Below are 13,875 nucleotides of genomic sequence, written 5' to 3' on the forward strand. Positions count from 1 at the left end.
TTGCAAGCCACCTCTTTTTTCCTCCAAACATAAAGATGGACATTATGGCCAAACATATCTATTTTTGTGTCATCAGACCAGAACACATTTCTTCAAAAAGTCCCCATGTGCAGTTGCAAACCTTAGTCTGGCTTTTTTATGACGGTTTTGGAGCAGTGGCTTCTTCCTTGCTGAGCGGCCTTTCAGGTTATGTCGATATAGGACTCGTTTTACTGTGGATATAGATACTTGTGTACCTGTTTCCTCCAGCATCTTCACAAGGTCCTTTGCTGTTGTTCTGGGATTGATTGCACTTCTCGCGCCAAAGTACGTTCATCTCTAGGAGACAGAACACGTGTCCTTCCTGAGCTGTATGATGGCTGCGTAGTCCCATGGTGTATATACTTGCATACTAATGTTTGTACAGATGAACGTGGTACCTTCAGGTGTTTGGAAATTGCTCCCAAGGATGAACCAGACTTGTGGAGTTCTACAATTGTTTTTCTGAGGTCTTGGCTGATTTCTTTTGATTTTCCCATGATGTCAAGCAAAGTGGCACTGAGTTTGAAGGTAGGCCTTGAAATACATCCACAGGTACACCTCCAATTGACTCAAATTATGTCAATTAGCCTATCAGAAGCTTCTAAAGCCATGACATTTTTTTCTGGAATTTTCCAAGTTTTTAAAAGGCACGTTCAACTTAGTGTATGTAAACTTCTGACCCACTGGAATTGTGATATAGTGAATTATAAGTGAAATAATCTGGAAAAGTTACTTGTGTCATGCACAAAGTAGATGTCCTAAATGACTTGCCAAAACTATAGTTTGTTAACAAGAAATTTGTGGAGTTGTTGAAAAATGAGTTTTAATGACTCCAACCTAAATGTATGTAAACTTCCGACTTCAACTGTATGTAGTATATAGTATGTTAGTATGGGTATTTGAACACAGCTCAAGAGAACCCAGGAAGCCCACAGGACATTGTCAGATAAGAAGCAGGAAGTAAACAGGAAGTAAAAGACAGTGGATGCAGAATGACAGTGAGAGAAGAACTGATGAAGAGCAACTGTATGTGGTGAGTGGAGACTTGTGCATCTCTTCAGCAGTTCCCTAGTCAGTCAATCATACGTGTTGTACCCAAAGTGAAAATGTATCATGGACGTTAAAGGCACTGAATACATAAATAAAGTTTTTTTTTTTTTTTTTTAACTAGGCAAATCAGTTTCTTATTTACAATGCTTACTCTGGCCAAACCCTGACCCAGACACCGCTGGGCCAATTGTGCGCCGCCCTATGGGACTCCTAATTACGGCCGGTTGTGTCATAGCCTGGAATCGAACCAGGGTCTGTAGTGACGCCACTAGCAATGAGATGCTGCGCTACCCGAGAGCCCACAAGGTTTGTCAGGAAAAGGAAACTACTCCAATGCGAAATTAGATAAATATTTTTGACATCCTCACTTGAGTTATGACTGCATAACTATAACTAGCACAATAAATCTGAGTGTCTCCAATAATCTGACTTGCACCGGCAATGTCATGAGTATATCAAGTCAGAATATTACTAGTCAGACAACTTATCATATTAGGAGCTATAAGGAGAGTTGCTAAGTATATATATATTTTTTAAATGAATTGACAGTTGCTAGGGACCTACCTACGTGTGAGGCAGCCTGGGTTTTGTTCATTTGGGAGCACAACAGACCATGTCTTAAAACACTTTGCAACGGACATCAAAAACTAGTATTTCCTACTGGGATAGATACACTACCTGCCCATTTCACTTGGACCATTTTCTTAAGTTTTGTGCCTCATAGCCACGATCCAGGTTCTGGACTTTCCTAAAGCAGAAGCAGCTGTAGCTACCAAGCCACAGGTGCATGTATAACTGTGTAGGCATCCCTCTCCCGCCCAGCCACCAAGCCACGTAGAAAATTAAAAAAGGTAAAGCAGACATCCACCTCAAACCGGGCGTCAAACTGCATATAAACTCTTATTCCATAAATGAACTTGAAATGCTCACCTTTGTTGTTTGAGATACCGTAGTCAAAGCCCTGTGCCCCATTGGCTGCAGTAGCCCTGTTGAAGGCCTGGACAGAGAAGGGGCTAGGTGGTGGGGTCTGGGCCCCGCGCTCCAGAAGGGTTTGTTCTGTTGGGAGAGGAGACAGAGCTGGAACACGTTAGCTCCACCAACAACAGCAACCAAAACATCCATTCATATCCATGTTATATTCGTTTAAGTTTCTGTCCAGTGAAAACTAACTTTTAAAAGTTTATATATTCTGTTAACTCATACAATGCAGCCGACTCCTCATATACTCATTTGTGGCTAAAGCAAAAATGTAATTAACAAATAAACTTATTTCAAACAGACAGTTAAAAAAAAAAAGCTTGCCATTTCCTCATATAACATGACGTCATGTTTATGGCAGAGGTCGTCTCATTGGCGAAGCTGGCTAATCAGCTGTTTACCATACCATTCTGTTGTTGGGGTACGCAGAACACAATTCAAAACACAGAAAAGCTTTTTAACATACTTAACAAAAAAAATTGGAAGGAAAACTATTTCACTCATATTGCACTCATATTGCATATTTAATAGAAAATCTGGAAACACTGGACGGACAGGCTATTCTTAAAGTAACTTCAAAACTAAGATGAGTGAGATGTGAGAGAACCCAATCCCAAATTGAGATCGAAATACTCAACTCAATTTTCTTTAGGTCAACTCTCCCATTTGACTTGATTAACACCAAAGTTAAATTTAGAGACATATTATCTCAAGTGCTGGTTCAGCCTAAAGAATTAGGATCTTACAACTGTCCAGATACCCGGTAAATCTGATCCAAGATCAGCACTCGCACTCTGAGACACTTTGTGAATACGGGCTAGGGTTGGGCAGTATCCATATTTTATGCTACAGGAACTATACGGTATTACCGGCAGTGCACACAAGGGGCACTATTTCTTTCCAAATGTGAAAGTAATTTATATTCAAAACGTTTGACCTTATTGAAAAAATGCTAACAAAGGCTAACAAATTACTAGTGAAATTCCTTTGCAGACACTAGCTAAATGCTAACAAGCGCGAACAAACATTGCTAATTGCAAGGGCAGACAACTAAACTCAAAGTTACACAACAATCTTAAAAGGCTCCTAGCAGTTTGTTGCACGCATACAGCAGGGATCCTGAACCTAGATGGAGTTTATTGTCTATGCTGTAACCAAGAAGCTTGATTTTGAAGTAGGGATGTTAATGGTTAACCTTCGAAAATACATTTGACCCGTCATGCTTATCAGTCTATATTCTGCAAAAGAGCAGAAAAACAAAAACAAATATGGGATGAGGTAGGTAGTTGGTTGGATGGGCTATTTACAGATGGGCTGTGTACAGCGATCGGTAAGCTGCTCTGACAGCTGATGCTTAAAGCTTCAGTGATTTTTGCAATTTGTTTCCAGTCATTGGCAGCAGAGAACTGGAAGGAAAGGCAGCCAAAGGAGGTGTTGGCTTTGGGGATGACCAGTGAAATATACCTGCTGGAGCACATGCTAGGGGTGGGTGCTGCTATGGTGACCAGTGAGCTGAGATAAGGCGGAGCTTTACCTAGCAAATGACCTGGAGCCAATGGATTTTGTGAATAATACAGTGCCTTGCGAAAGTATTCGGCCCCCTTGAACTTTGCGACCTTTTGCCACATTTCAGGCTTCAAACATAAAGATATAAAACTGTATTTTTTTGTGAAGAATCAACAACAAGTGGGACACAATCATGAAGTGGAACGACATTTATTGGATATTTCAAACTTTTTTAACAAATCAAAAACTGAAAAATTGGGCGTGAGTCTGGAAGGTGTTAGGGAAGATTCAGAATTTGTTGGTAACATATGTAAGATGTTTTATATTCATCAAATGTGTGTAAGTTAATTCTCATCAGAATGGTATTTTTGTGTAATTCTGTGGTGAGGTTGCAGTTATCTGTTCTATGTCAAACTAAGTTGCCTGGGCCGCTGAGAGGGGAGAGGTCAAAGTGTCATCATGTGTAAACATATCTTTCACTCTCTACCTTTCCCATAGTGGGGAAAGGAAGGTTGCAGTGTCTGGAATCATTCTATGCTCCCTCTTATGTTGTTTCTATCTTAACCTATAGCCTCACCCTCCTCTCCGTGAGCTTGTCCAGGAGGTTGTATTTAGAGTTGGTTGCATCTAAATGACAATTTGATATATGCCTGTTGATATGGAGGATTTGGTTTATGGTTTCACGGGTTTGGGAAAGGAGACAAAGCTGAACGATGAGTTATGTCTATGCTGTCTGACTATGTGTGTCTTTGCTATTAAAGGAACTCAGTTGCATTGTAAGGGGGCTCTCAGAGGATTCACTGGGAGACACTGAATCAATCTGAGAGTCACAGGGTTGTGATAGAGCTCATATAATTAAAGTGTGTACTTGTGTGTGTGGTTTGCTCCCATGATTTGGTAAATAGAGGACATTTCCACGACAAAGGAGAGTTTACAGTCTAACCAGACACCTAGGTATTTGACATATTCCAAGTCAGAACCATCCCGAGTTGTGATGCTGGACCAGCGGGCAGGTGCGGGCAGCGATCGGTTGAAGAGCATGCATTTAGTTTTACTTGCATTTAAGAGCAGTTGGAGGCCACGGAAGGAGAGTTGGATGGTATTGAAGATCGCCTGGAGGATTGTTAACACAGTATCCAAAGAAGGGCCAGAAGTATACAGAATGGTGGCGTCTGAGTAGAGGTGATCAAAGAATCACCCGCAGCAAGAGCGACATCATTGATGTATAGAGAAAAGAGTCGGCCCGAGAATTGAACCCTGTGGCACCCCCATAGAGACTGCCAGAGGTCCGGAAAACAGGCTCTCCGATTTGACACACTGAACTCTGTCTGATAAGCAGTTGGTGAACCAGGCGAGGCAGTCATTTGAGAAACCAAGGCTGTTGGGTCTGCCGATAAGAATGCGGTGATTGACAGAGTCGAAAGCCTTGGCCAGGTCGATGAAGACGGCTGCACAGTACTGTCTTTTATCGATGGCGGTTATGATATCATTCAGGACCTTGAGCGTGGCTGTGAGTTTACTTCAAATAATGAGGCATAGCTTACCTATTTTATAAAAACTTCCTCATGCCAATAACCAGCACTTCTCTCCTGTTCTATTGGTTTTCATATTAACTTGTCCAAAAGCACAATCCTAGTCATATTAGCAACCCATCATAGAGTAGGAATCTTAGAGGAACAACTTTCTAAATTTCGAACAAATATTTTAATCTCTGTCACATATGAAACTATTTGCATTAGTTGCACTGTTTAAAACAGTGCTTTCCGCTAATTGCATTTGGGCAAATGTTTGAAAATGGCGTTTTATTGTCTGCTTCATTACAGGACTTGCATGTGCACCTCTACAGGATCGCCTTTCTCTTACATTTCAAAGATGAAAAACAAAAATAAATGCATGTTTTTTTCTTTGTATTATCTTTTACCAGATCTAATGTGTTATATTCTCCTACATTAATTTCAAATTTCCACAAACTTCAAAGTGTTTCCTTTCAAATGGTATCAAGAATATGCATATCCTTGCTTCAGGTCCTTAGCTACAGGCAGTTAGATTTGGGTATGTCATTTTGGGCGAAAATTGGAAAAAAAGGGTCAGATCCTAAAGAGGTTTTGATAGGCCTTTTGACTAAAGGCTTGCTATTCTTGCATGTTTTCATTAAGCTCTTAATGAAAATGTCCGGTTCTTGTATGCACTCATAGTATCAGAGTGATAGGTTTCACTCTCCCCACATTTTCCAAAATAAGCCCAATGAGTTTCTATGGGCTTTTTTGGGGCCTAAGCTTGTCGCCTTGGGACAACTCCTATTGTTAGGGCAGAAACATAAGCATCTCATCATTATATGCACAGATCTCTGATAGTATTTTCTGTTGGTCACGTGTTTAATGTTTGGGAAAATTTTTACCATTTTTTGAACAGGTAAATGAGGGTCAGTCAGTCGGCAGCAAAACTGACAGAAATGTGCATCCCTACTTGCAAGCTAGCGACTTAGCTATCAAGTTAGAAAACCAAAAGCATAGCTGGAGTCCTGAGTTAGATAGTTAACTTAGGGTTAATTATAAGCAGTGGCGTGGCACACACCCCTGCAGCTCCCGCGAGGGGGGACTGAACCTCCAAATGTCTATTTTATGGACAGTCCTGAAAATCATGCTGTGGCAAAAATATTTATACAGCCAAGCCCAATACAGACCCTGATCCAAAAATATAAAAAGGACACAGGAGTAAGTTAAGTTAAAAGGCTCTTACCTTCCTCATGGCGTAGGTACTGGTTTCCCCCACGGTCTCGGGCCAGAGACCAGGCCTCTCCTTCGTCGCTCTCGCAGAACTCCACCACACTGTTTTTGTCCAGCTGCACCCACGTCCCCTCCGTGTTTACCACCTGACGCACAACACAATGCTCTTTATCCCTATATACGCACACACACAAATGCTGCAGTCCACACACGCACACAGCACCATTCTCTCAAATACAATACAATCCCCCTATACATGAATGCACATCATTCCTTCAGAACAATTAAATACGGCATTGTAGCTATAATATTTCTCATAAAAGCAGCATTTTGCAGAGATCACTGGCTAAATATAATTAATTAAACAACTTACTCTAAAAGTTAATCATATTGAAAGGTAAATTCATGTTTGTCTTGATTTTCTAAAGGTCCTGAAAAAATCATCACTTTAGACAGACGGACACAAATGGAAAGTGGAAATGTTAATAAATGCAGAGGTTGCACTGCGTAGAGAGTGAGAGCAAGACTTAGTAAGTATTTCTATGATTCCTCGTAGCTTAGTATCTCCTTGCCACCTTCTCAACCCTACTGGAGGAGTATCAAGGTTCCTCCCCTCAGACCATCTTTTCCAATGCATGTTGAGAAGGAGACGAGGAGATAGGATGTGGGGAATCGAGGAAAGATTCAATGAGAAAGAGCTGGGGAGCCATTGGTTCAGAGAGGGCATTCTAGTAACAGCATGACAACACCACATCCCCAATCAGAGGTCAAGCAGGAAGTAGGCACCATTCAGCACTTCCGGGTCAAGGAATTTTAGAGAGTTTAAAAAAGTCAACCAAGAAACAAAAGAGGACAGAAGGTGTAAGAGAGAAGATTCATTTGAGGTACAGTATGGCTTCATCATTTCAAGAATCCAATGTCAGAAAATAGTGAAGGATTTTATTTTTTTTGCAAACAGAAAATATTGAATCCGTTTCAAATTATAAATAAACTAATATAGTTTAAATAAACTATCCTGAACAAAAAATATAAATGCAACGTGGAGTGTTGGTCCCATGTTTCATGAGCTGAAATAACAGATCACAGAAATGTTCCACATGCACAAAAATCTTATTTCCCTCAAATTATCTGCAGAAATGTTTTTACATCCCTGTTAGTGGGCATTTCTCCTTTACCAAGATAATCCATCCACCTGACAGTTGTGGCATATCAAGAAGCTGATTAAACAGCATGATCATTACACAGGTGCTGGGGCCACTCTAAAAAAAAAGGCCACTCTAAAATGTGCAGTTTTGTCACAACACGACAGATGTCGCAAGTTTTGAAGGAACGTGCAATTGGCATGCTGACTGCAGGAATGTCAACCAGAGCTGTTTCTCTATGTTGATGCCTCCAACGTAATTATAGAGAATTTGGCAGTATGTCCAACCGGCCTCAACCGCAGACCAAGTGTAACCACGCCAGCCCAGGACATCCAAATTCGTCTTCTTCACCTGCGGGATGGTGTGACACCAGCCAACCGGACAGCTAATGGAACTGAGGAGTATTTCTGTCTGTAATAAAGCCCTTTTGTGAGGAAAAACTAATTCTGATAGGCTAGGCCTGGCTCCCAACTGCGTGGGCCTATATGACCTCCCAGGCCCTCCCATGGCTGCACCCCTGCCCAGTCATCTGAAATCCATAGATTAGGGCCTAATTAATTCATTTCAATTGACTGATTTCCTTATATGAACTGTAACTCAGTAAAACCGTTGACATTTTGCATGTTGCGTTTATATTTTGTTCAGTATATATTAAAATGAACGAAAATATATAAATGCAAAAGGAAACAAATAAAAATGCTGTAGCCACTGGAGTGTGTTCTATAAAGAAAAGAGTCTGCACATGTTGAAAGAAAGGACAGAGCACACACCCACACCCAGAGGCATCTCATGTATTCACCCTTTCAATGGTAAAGTACATACATCCAAAACAAGTCAACCAATTTACAAGCAAAAGGGGGAGGAAACAAAAGACATTACAACAACTTGTCTGTTTTGCAAAGAGAGTTCAAAGTAGAAGAGTGAAACAAAACAAATGGGTATAAGAACTACAAAATAGTAACTAAGTAATCTAGATTGATTCATTATCAATTAAAGGCAACCACAATAAGTAATTTAAGACATCACATTTGTTATTTTCCTATTTTTATGTGCGGGGGAGGGGGGGGGTGCGTACCTCGCCTACTGCCTTGACCGTGTTCCCAAGTACTAACATTCCAATGGGGATACCCCTAAGGTTTGGACAGCTTCTGATGTTGTGACCCGAGGGACCCGTCTTCACTACCTTATAAAGCCCAGGGCCGCCGCCCTGCCCCACCCTGTCCTGCTCCTGCATGGAGGGGGCCTCTTGGGAGGGGCGGCCGCTGGAGCTCACCTCCTTAACACTCTGCTCCGATTGGCCTCCTGCCTCCTGCAAGTGGGAATTGACAGGCGTTAATACCAATCAGGCTAGGTTAGACGACTACAGTCAATGGAAGAGTAGTGATGGATTTGTCTGATTTGATGTCATATTTTCATCCTGATTCCTGACAACTGTGTGTGTATGTGTCTTATGAGAGACGATATAGCGTGACTAGTGTTTCAGGTTATCAAATAATCAAAGTCCCATAATTTCTATTAAAGTTTTACAGTACTGTCCTAAGAGCTATCAGTTCAACAAAACCAGTAGGATTCACTCTCTGTAGCAAATGTTGACATAAACCTAAAGCATAGTGGCGTAGCAGTCTAAGGCACTGCATCTCAGTGCTAGAGGCGTCACTACAGACCCTGATTTGATCCCGGGCTGTATCACAACCGGCCGTTCATAACTGACTTGCCAAGTTAAATAAAGGTACAAAAAAAAAATCCAATGCTGCAGCAATGACTATCAGATTTTTTTAGAGGACACACTATGAGCATCAAGTGCACTTGGGCTGATACTGTCTCGATGGCATAAAGTGGACAAGACAGGTTTCATTGGCAACACCTGAATGCCATAAAGTTCTCAAAAAGTGTGACGACTAAAGGTATGACTAAATGCATCAACTAAAATAATGTATCACTTCATACTGTGCAAGCCTGAAATATGTTTCAATTGTTTCATAGATGTGTGGTTATGGGTAGACTTCTACTAAAAAGGGAGATGAATGTTAGCATGGGAAAAATCAGAAAAAAATTATCCACTCACTACTGTAAGTTGCTCTGGATAAGAGCATCTGCTAAATTACTAAAATGTCAAATGTAAATTACAAAATTGGGGCCAGAGTACTAGACACATACAGTAGGCTATATGTCATCTACCCTTTCATACAAAAGCCACATGTAACATATTAGTGTCATTGTTATTAACCCTCATGCAACACACAAATGTCCATTTCACTCGATAGCTTGAATTTCACGTGAAATGGGAACAAAGTTATCACGGGGCAGATAGCATAACAAATGGACCTTGAATGAATAGTTGATTCCTAAAGGGGAATGGAGGTAGAACGACAGTGTTCTTAAATTAAACTACTCAGAAAGTCATGCAACTGTGGTTAAAAACTCAAAGTTCACCATAACTCAAATTGAAGAACTTCACAGAGGTGGAGGGGTTTCAATAGGAAACGTAGAAATAACAGATGGATGAAAAAGCAACAGAGCAGCCAAGCCATACACATCTCTCCTTCACACAACTCACCTGTGGGAATATAGTTAAGGGGGTCCACGACAAAAAGCCGATATCCCTGACTCCTTGGCTAGCGTTAAAGACACTCTGAGCAACAAATCGTAAGTACAAGTCAAGAAACGGCAAGAGGATTCATTTAAGTGTGAGAAAAAGGGAGAGAACAAGCGCTGAAGTCTTTTTTTTGGGAAGAAATCATTATTAATATTTTTTTCTGCAATTTTGGCCGTGTATAAGTTATTTTGTAATTGAACTTGAGAAGAGTAGGTTTTCACCAATTTTGACAGGGTACCAGAAAGGCCTTGTACTCAAGCAATTGTGAAGAAATGGCAAGATGTTGTGAAGGATTCGGAACACAGAAATGTTTTATTTTGTGTGGGAAGGGGTTGGAATTTTTAAACCCATTTTGAGTTAACAATCGCCCCCAGAAAATCTCAAAATCCCTTTCAACACATAGGATGTAGCGTGTCATGCTGTTTGACAACACCCTTTACATAGAAGCCTCTGAACCTTAGAAGCCTCATAGAGCAACCAAATGCATAGGTGGAATTGTGGAGTGGTAGAAGCACAATTTTTATATGAAACTGTGTTGGGGACCAATGATTGCCTCATGACTGAAAACCATCCATTTTACGAATAGCTGTGAATACGTAGGCAATGACTTTAAATGAATGAATATTAACTTTTCTTAACCTATCCACCTATGAAGTCCCTGATTAGACAGGGCCAAATTCCCAGACCCAGATTAAGTCTAATCCTGGCCTAAAAAGCATGCACAAATGAAAAATGTTTTTTTTTAGGCCAGGACCAGGCTTCATCTGAGTCTAACAAACTGGCCTTTATATTTTAAAGGTTGTTTGTGCCATGGAACAAATGTATGTGAAATCTCTTTTGAGAGAGAAGAGCTTTTTTCGTGTTGCTCTGAGGTGCCTGTGCTTATGAAGCGTGGGCGAGAAGAAGCAATGAGAAAGAGGTGAAGAGAATAGCAGACAGTGCAGCTAAGACCCTCCTAAACTAAACACACTGAAATTGCTCATCGACTACCTCTCTCTTTCTGGTCCATTCATGCATTGGGGATGTATTAACTGATCATGTGAGGGTTTTACGAGAGTCCAACTGAACGCATGATTCTAGTCACGCTAAAGTAAATATTTTTAATCCCCTGAGACATGCACGTTGCCCTTAGTGAAGGCTCATGACACAGCAGTGACATCCAGTTGGACACATCATGCAACAACACACTTAAGTTCTTTCAAACTGTTAAAGGAGGTTCTCAATACTTCATGCTTGTAGACATTTGGGGAACGGACACCATCCAATATCACTATACACAGTGTGTAGGTAGGTAGGTAGGTAGTAGATAAAGGGGAATCTTCAAACTTCAATACAACCATCATCACACATCAAATCAATCCCATTGAGTTGGGGGGGGGGGTTCCAATTGAGTTACACATGAATGGTGGAAGCACTGATTTGTGATGTTTTCCCCAAATGAGCAGCATAGGGGGGTAGACTACCCTTCTATCCTACAGACTGACTGACTGATCGTCATTTTACTTACGTTGGCTGGGACCAGCAGGCTCCTGCCCACATGCTGGTTAAAAGAGAGGCACCAGGCTTCAGTGTACCCATTCATGTTGGGCACATACTTCTTTACTGTCTCATCATTCAGCCTGAGCCAAACACCATCATCATTGTGGATCTATGGGAAAACAAGCAACAGAGGGCAGAGAGCACAGCCATGCCCCCCTCATGTCACTATGGAAACGGAAAGAGGGCTGGCGGAGTCCCCGGGGCAATAAGAGCACCTTACGCGAGGCTGCAGCGGGAGAGAGAGGGAGGCCGAATAATAGGGTAGTCAACTGAATGGCTCCAGAAATGCAGATTCAACAAGAAGAAAGGCAGAGTCACCTATACTGGGTGGTGCAGAACAATGTAAAACCCAGATTTAAAACCGGTCCTAAAATAAATGGCTGATGCTTGGTAGCATGCTTTGTGAAAACACACTGAATTGAGAGTAACATCACTTAGCAGAATGCTGTGACTCTCTCTAGTATTGGTTTGGACGGTCTCTGCTTTTTGCCAAGGTTTGTGAAGAGGTTTGACGAAAACTCTGAAAGGCCTTCCTAGGCTAAAATGGAGGACACAATTATGACTGGTGCTTCTTTCCTACACAAAATTGTACGCAACATGCTCTGAAATAAGGTTGATGTTTTTCTCGCTGCAGCCTCGGAGTGTCTTGCATGTGTATGAAGCAACACAAAGGCAAAAGTAACAAATAAGTGAGCTCAGAAGAGAAGCAGCAATAACTAGAAAGAGGTAGACCCACTGCAGTTTACTGTACTCAAAACCGTCATACACATTTACTCTGTAGATTGCGAGGACTGAATCCTGACTCGTATTCTGCACATATATCTCAGATTTCCACCGAAATCCCCCACTGACCATAATGCATGACTTGCACGAAAGTCTGAGGTTAAGGTTGCAAAATCCCAGAAACTTTTCCAAAGTTCACAGGTTTTCCAGAAGGTTGGAGGAACTTTTGTGAATGTTTCTGTAATGTTGCAAACCTTTAAGGTCACACACTTGGATGTCAAGTTAGTATGCAGTAAAATTAAGAGGAATTAAGAAAAAAACAGACAAACAAAAGATAAGAAAATAAAGAGAATCTAATGCTACAACTCGATCAAATCGCCTAGTCTAGAACAGTTTACCTCATCAATGAAAGTGATGGTGCCATTGACTTGCACTATGCCTATCTGTTCGCTCTGCAGGGAAGGGTGACTACGCACACGGAGGCCTGCGCTGTCCTTGGACACAAATTTGCGGACCTGAGAGAGAAGCAGAGGAGACAGGAAGACAGTAAGCCGTAGGAGCCTCAGCAGGGGAAAGCGAAAAAGAGGCAACAGAGTGGAGGAGGACACACACACTGTAGAGAGACAGACATAATCACAAAGGCAATGCAGGCACTCTTGGTCACGGATCACACACACACGCATGTAAAGTGTACACACACACACAGTGGGAGAAAGTGTAGAAGTGCTCCGTTCTGAACAGTGCTGGTTGGACATATCCAGTGCAAACCCAAGGTTGACTTAAAATACAGATGGCTAAATAATAAAAAGGTAATAAATTAAAACAATAAGAAACCCGACCATCCACCCAGTTCTCTTATTGGCGTTGGATATGATCCACTGTACACAAGATCAGAAGGGAGATACAAAGAGTTGAGTGAAAATTTGCAGTTTGTTGCTTGTTTCCCCATTTTCAGTTAAATTATTGTCAGCCACAAAAACAATGATACATAACTTGGTTCGTGACAGTGGAAATATTCACTGCATGTTGCAATGTTCTTCATGATAAATGTATAAACAGATAAGCGCCCGTTGGAATGAGAGTGAACAAGACGCAAAATAAATATTCCTATGCATTACATCCAGACACTTACAACAGCTGGAGGAAACAACAGAGGACCAGAAACAAACAGTGAATGAACACACTACTGGCTGTGACGGTGTGTTTTCATGTTCTTTGGTTTAGCGACGTGTCCGTTCTCAGATGAGTGTGTGTTCTCAGGTGTGTGTGGGGTCAGGTGTGTCGGTCTCACCTTGCTAGGTTGGGGCTCGGCCTTGGGTTTGACCATCTGTGTGCCAGGTGGGATCATGCCTTTAGGAGGGTCTTTCACCTCCACCTCCAGACCAGCATCTAGTGGGTTAAACATGTGCACAGTCCACACTCCGCAGGCAGATAACTTGAATTTAAATTAACAACTAATATATGTTTAATACATTTCCTAACTAATACAGTTAGTTTCTCTAATAATAGACTAACCACAATACCAACATACAGTTTTTGGAGGGCTTGTGCTGTGAAACTTTAAATGAACAGAAACAAAAATATTACATCAACT

At 41.4% G+C, this 13,875-nt stretch overlaps 1 protein-coding gene across 24 annotated transcripts in view; it reads right to left on the reverse strand.

Annotated features, from left to right (window-relative positions):
• Window positions 1-13,875, reverse strand: part of LOC110519948 (E3 ubiquitin-protein ligase MYCBP2) — a 344,395-nt gene that overhangs the window by 94,471 nt on the left and 236,049 nt on the right. For 14 of the 24 annotated variants that reach the window (XM_036974061.1, XM_036974019.1, XM_036974053.1 and 11 more), the window contains 7 exons: window positions 13,573-13,670; window positions 12,680-12,796; window positions 11,527-11,667; window positions 9,981-10,055; window positions 8,499-8,732; window positions 6,295-6,427; window positions 2,002-2,127 (listed from right to left, as the gene is read on the reverse strand). In XM_036974061.1, coding sequence (XP_036829956.1) covers window positions 2,002-2,127; window positions 6,295-6,427; window positions 8,499-8,732; window positions 9,981-10,055; window positions 11,527-11,667; window positions 12,680-12,796; window positions 13,573-13,670 — 924 coding nt within the window. The remainder of the gene's footprint in view (window positions 1-2,001; window positions 2,128-6,294; window positions 6,428-8,498; window positions 8,733-9,980; window positions 10,056-11,526; window positions 11,668-12,679; window positions 12,797-13,572; window positions 13,671-13,875) is intronic. The other 10 variants (XM_036974062.1, XM_036974058.1, XM_036974060.1 and 7 more) reach the window with 4 other exon arrangements.

The sequence above is a fragment of the Oncorhynchus mykiss genome, chromosome 3, assembly GCF_013265735.2.
Source record: "Oncorhynchus mykiss isolate Arlee chromosome 3, USDA_OmykA_1.1, whole genome shotgun sequence".
Lineage (NCBI taxonomy): Eukaryota > Metazoa > Chordata > Actinopteri > Salmoniformes > Salmonidae > Oncorhynchus > Oncorhynchus mykiss.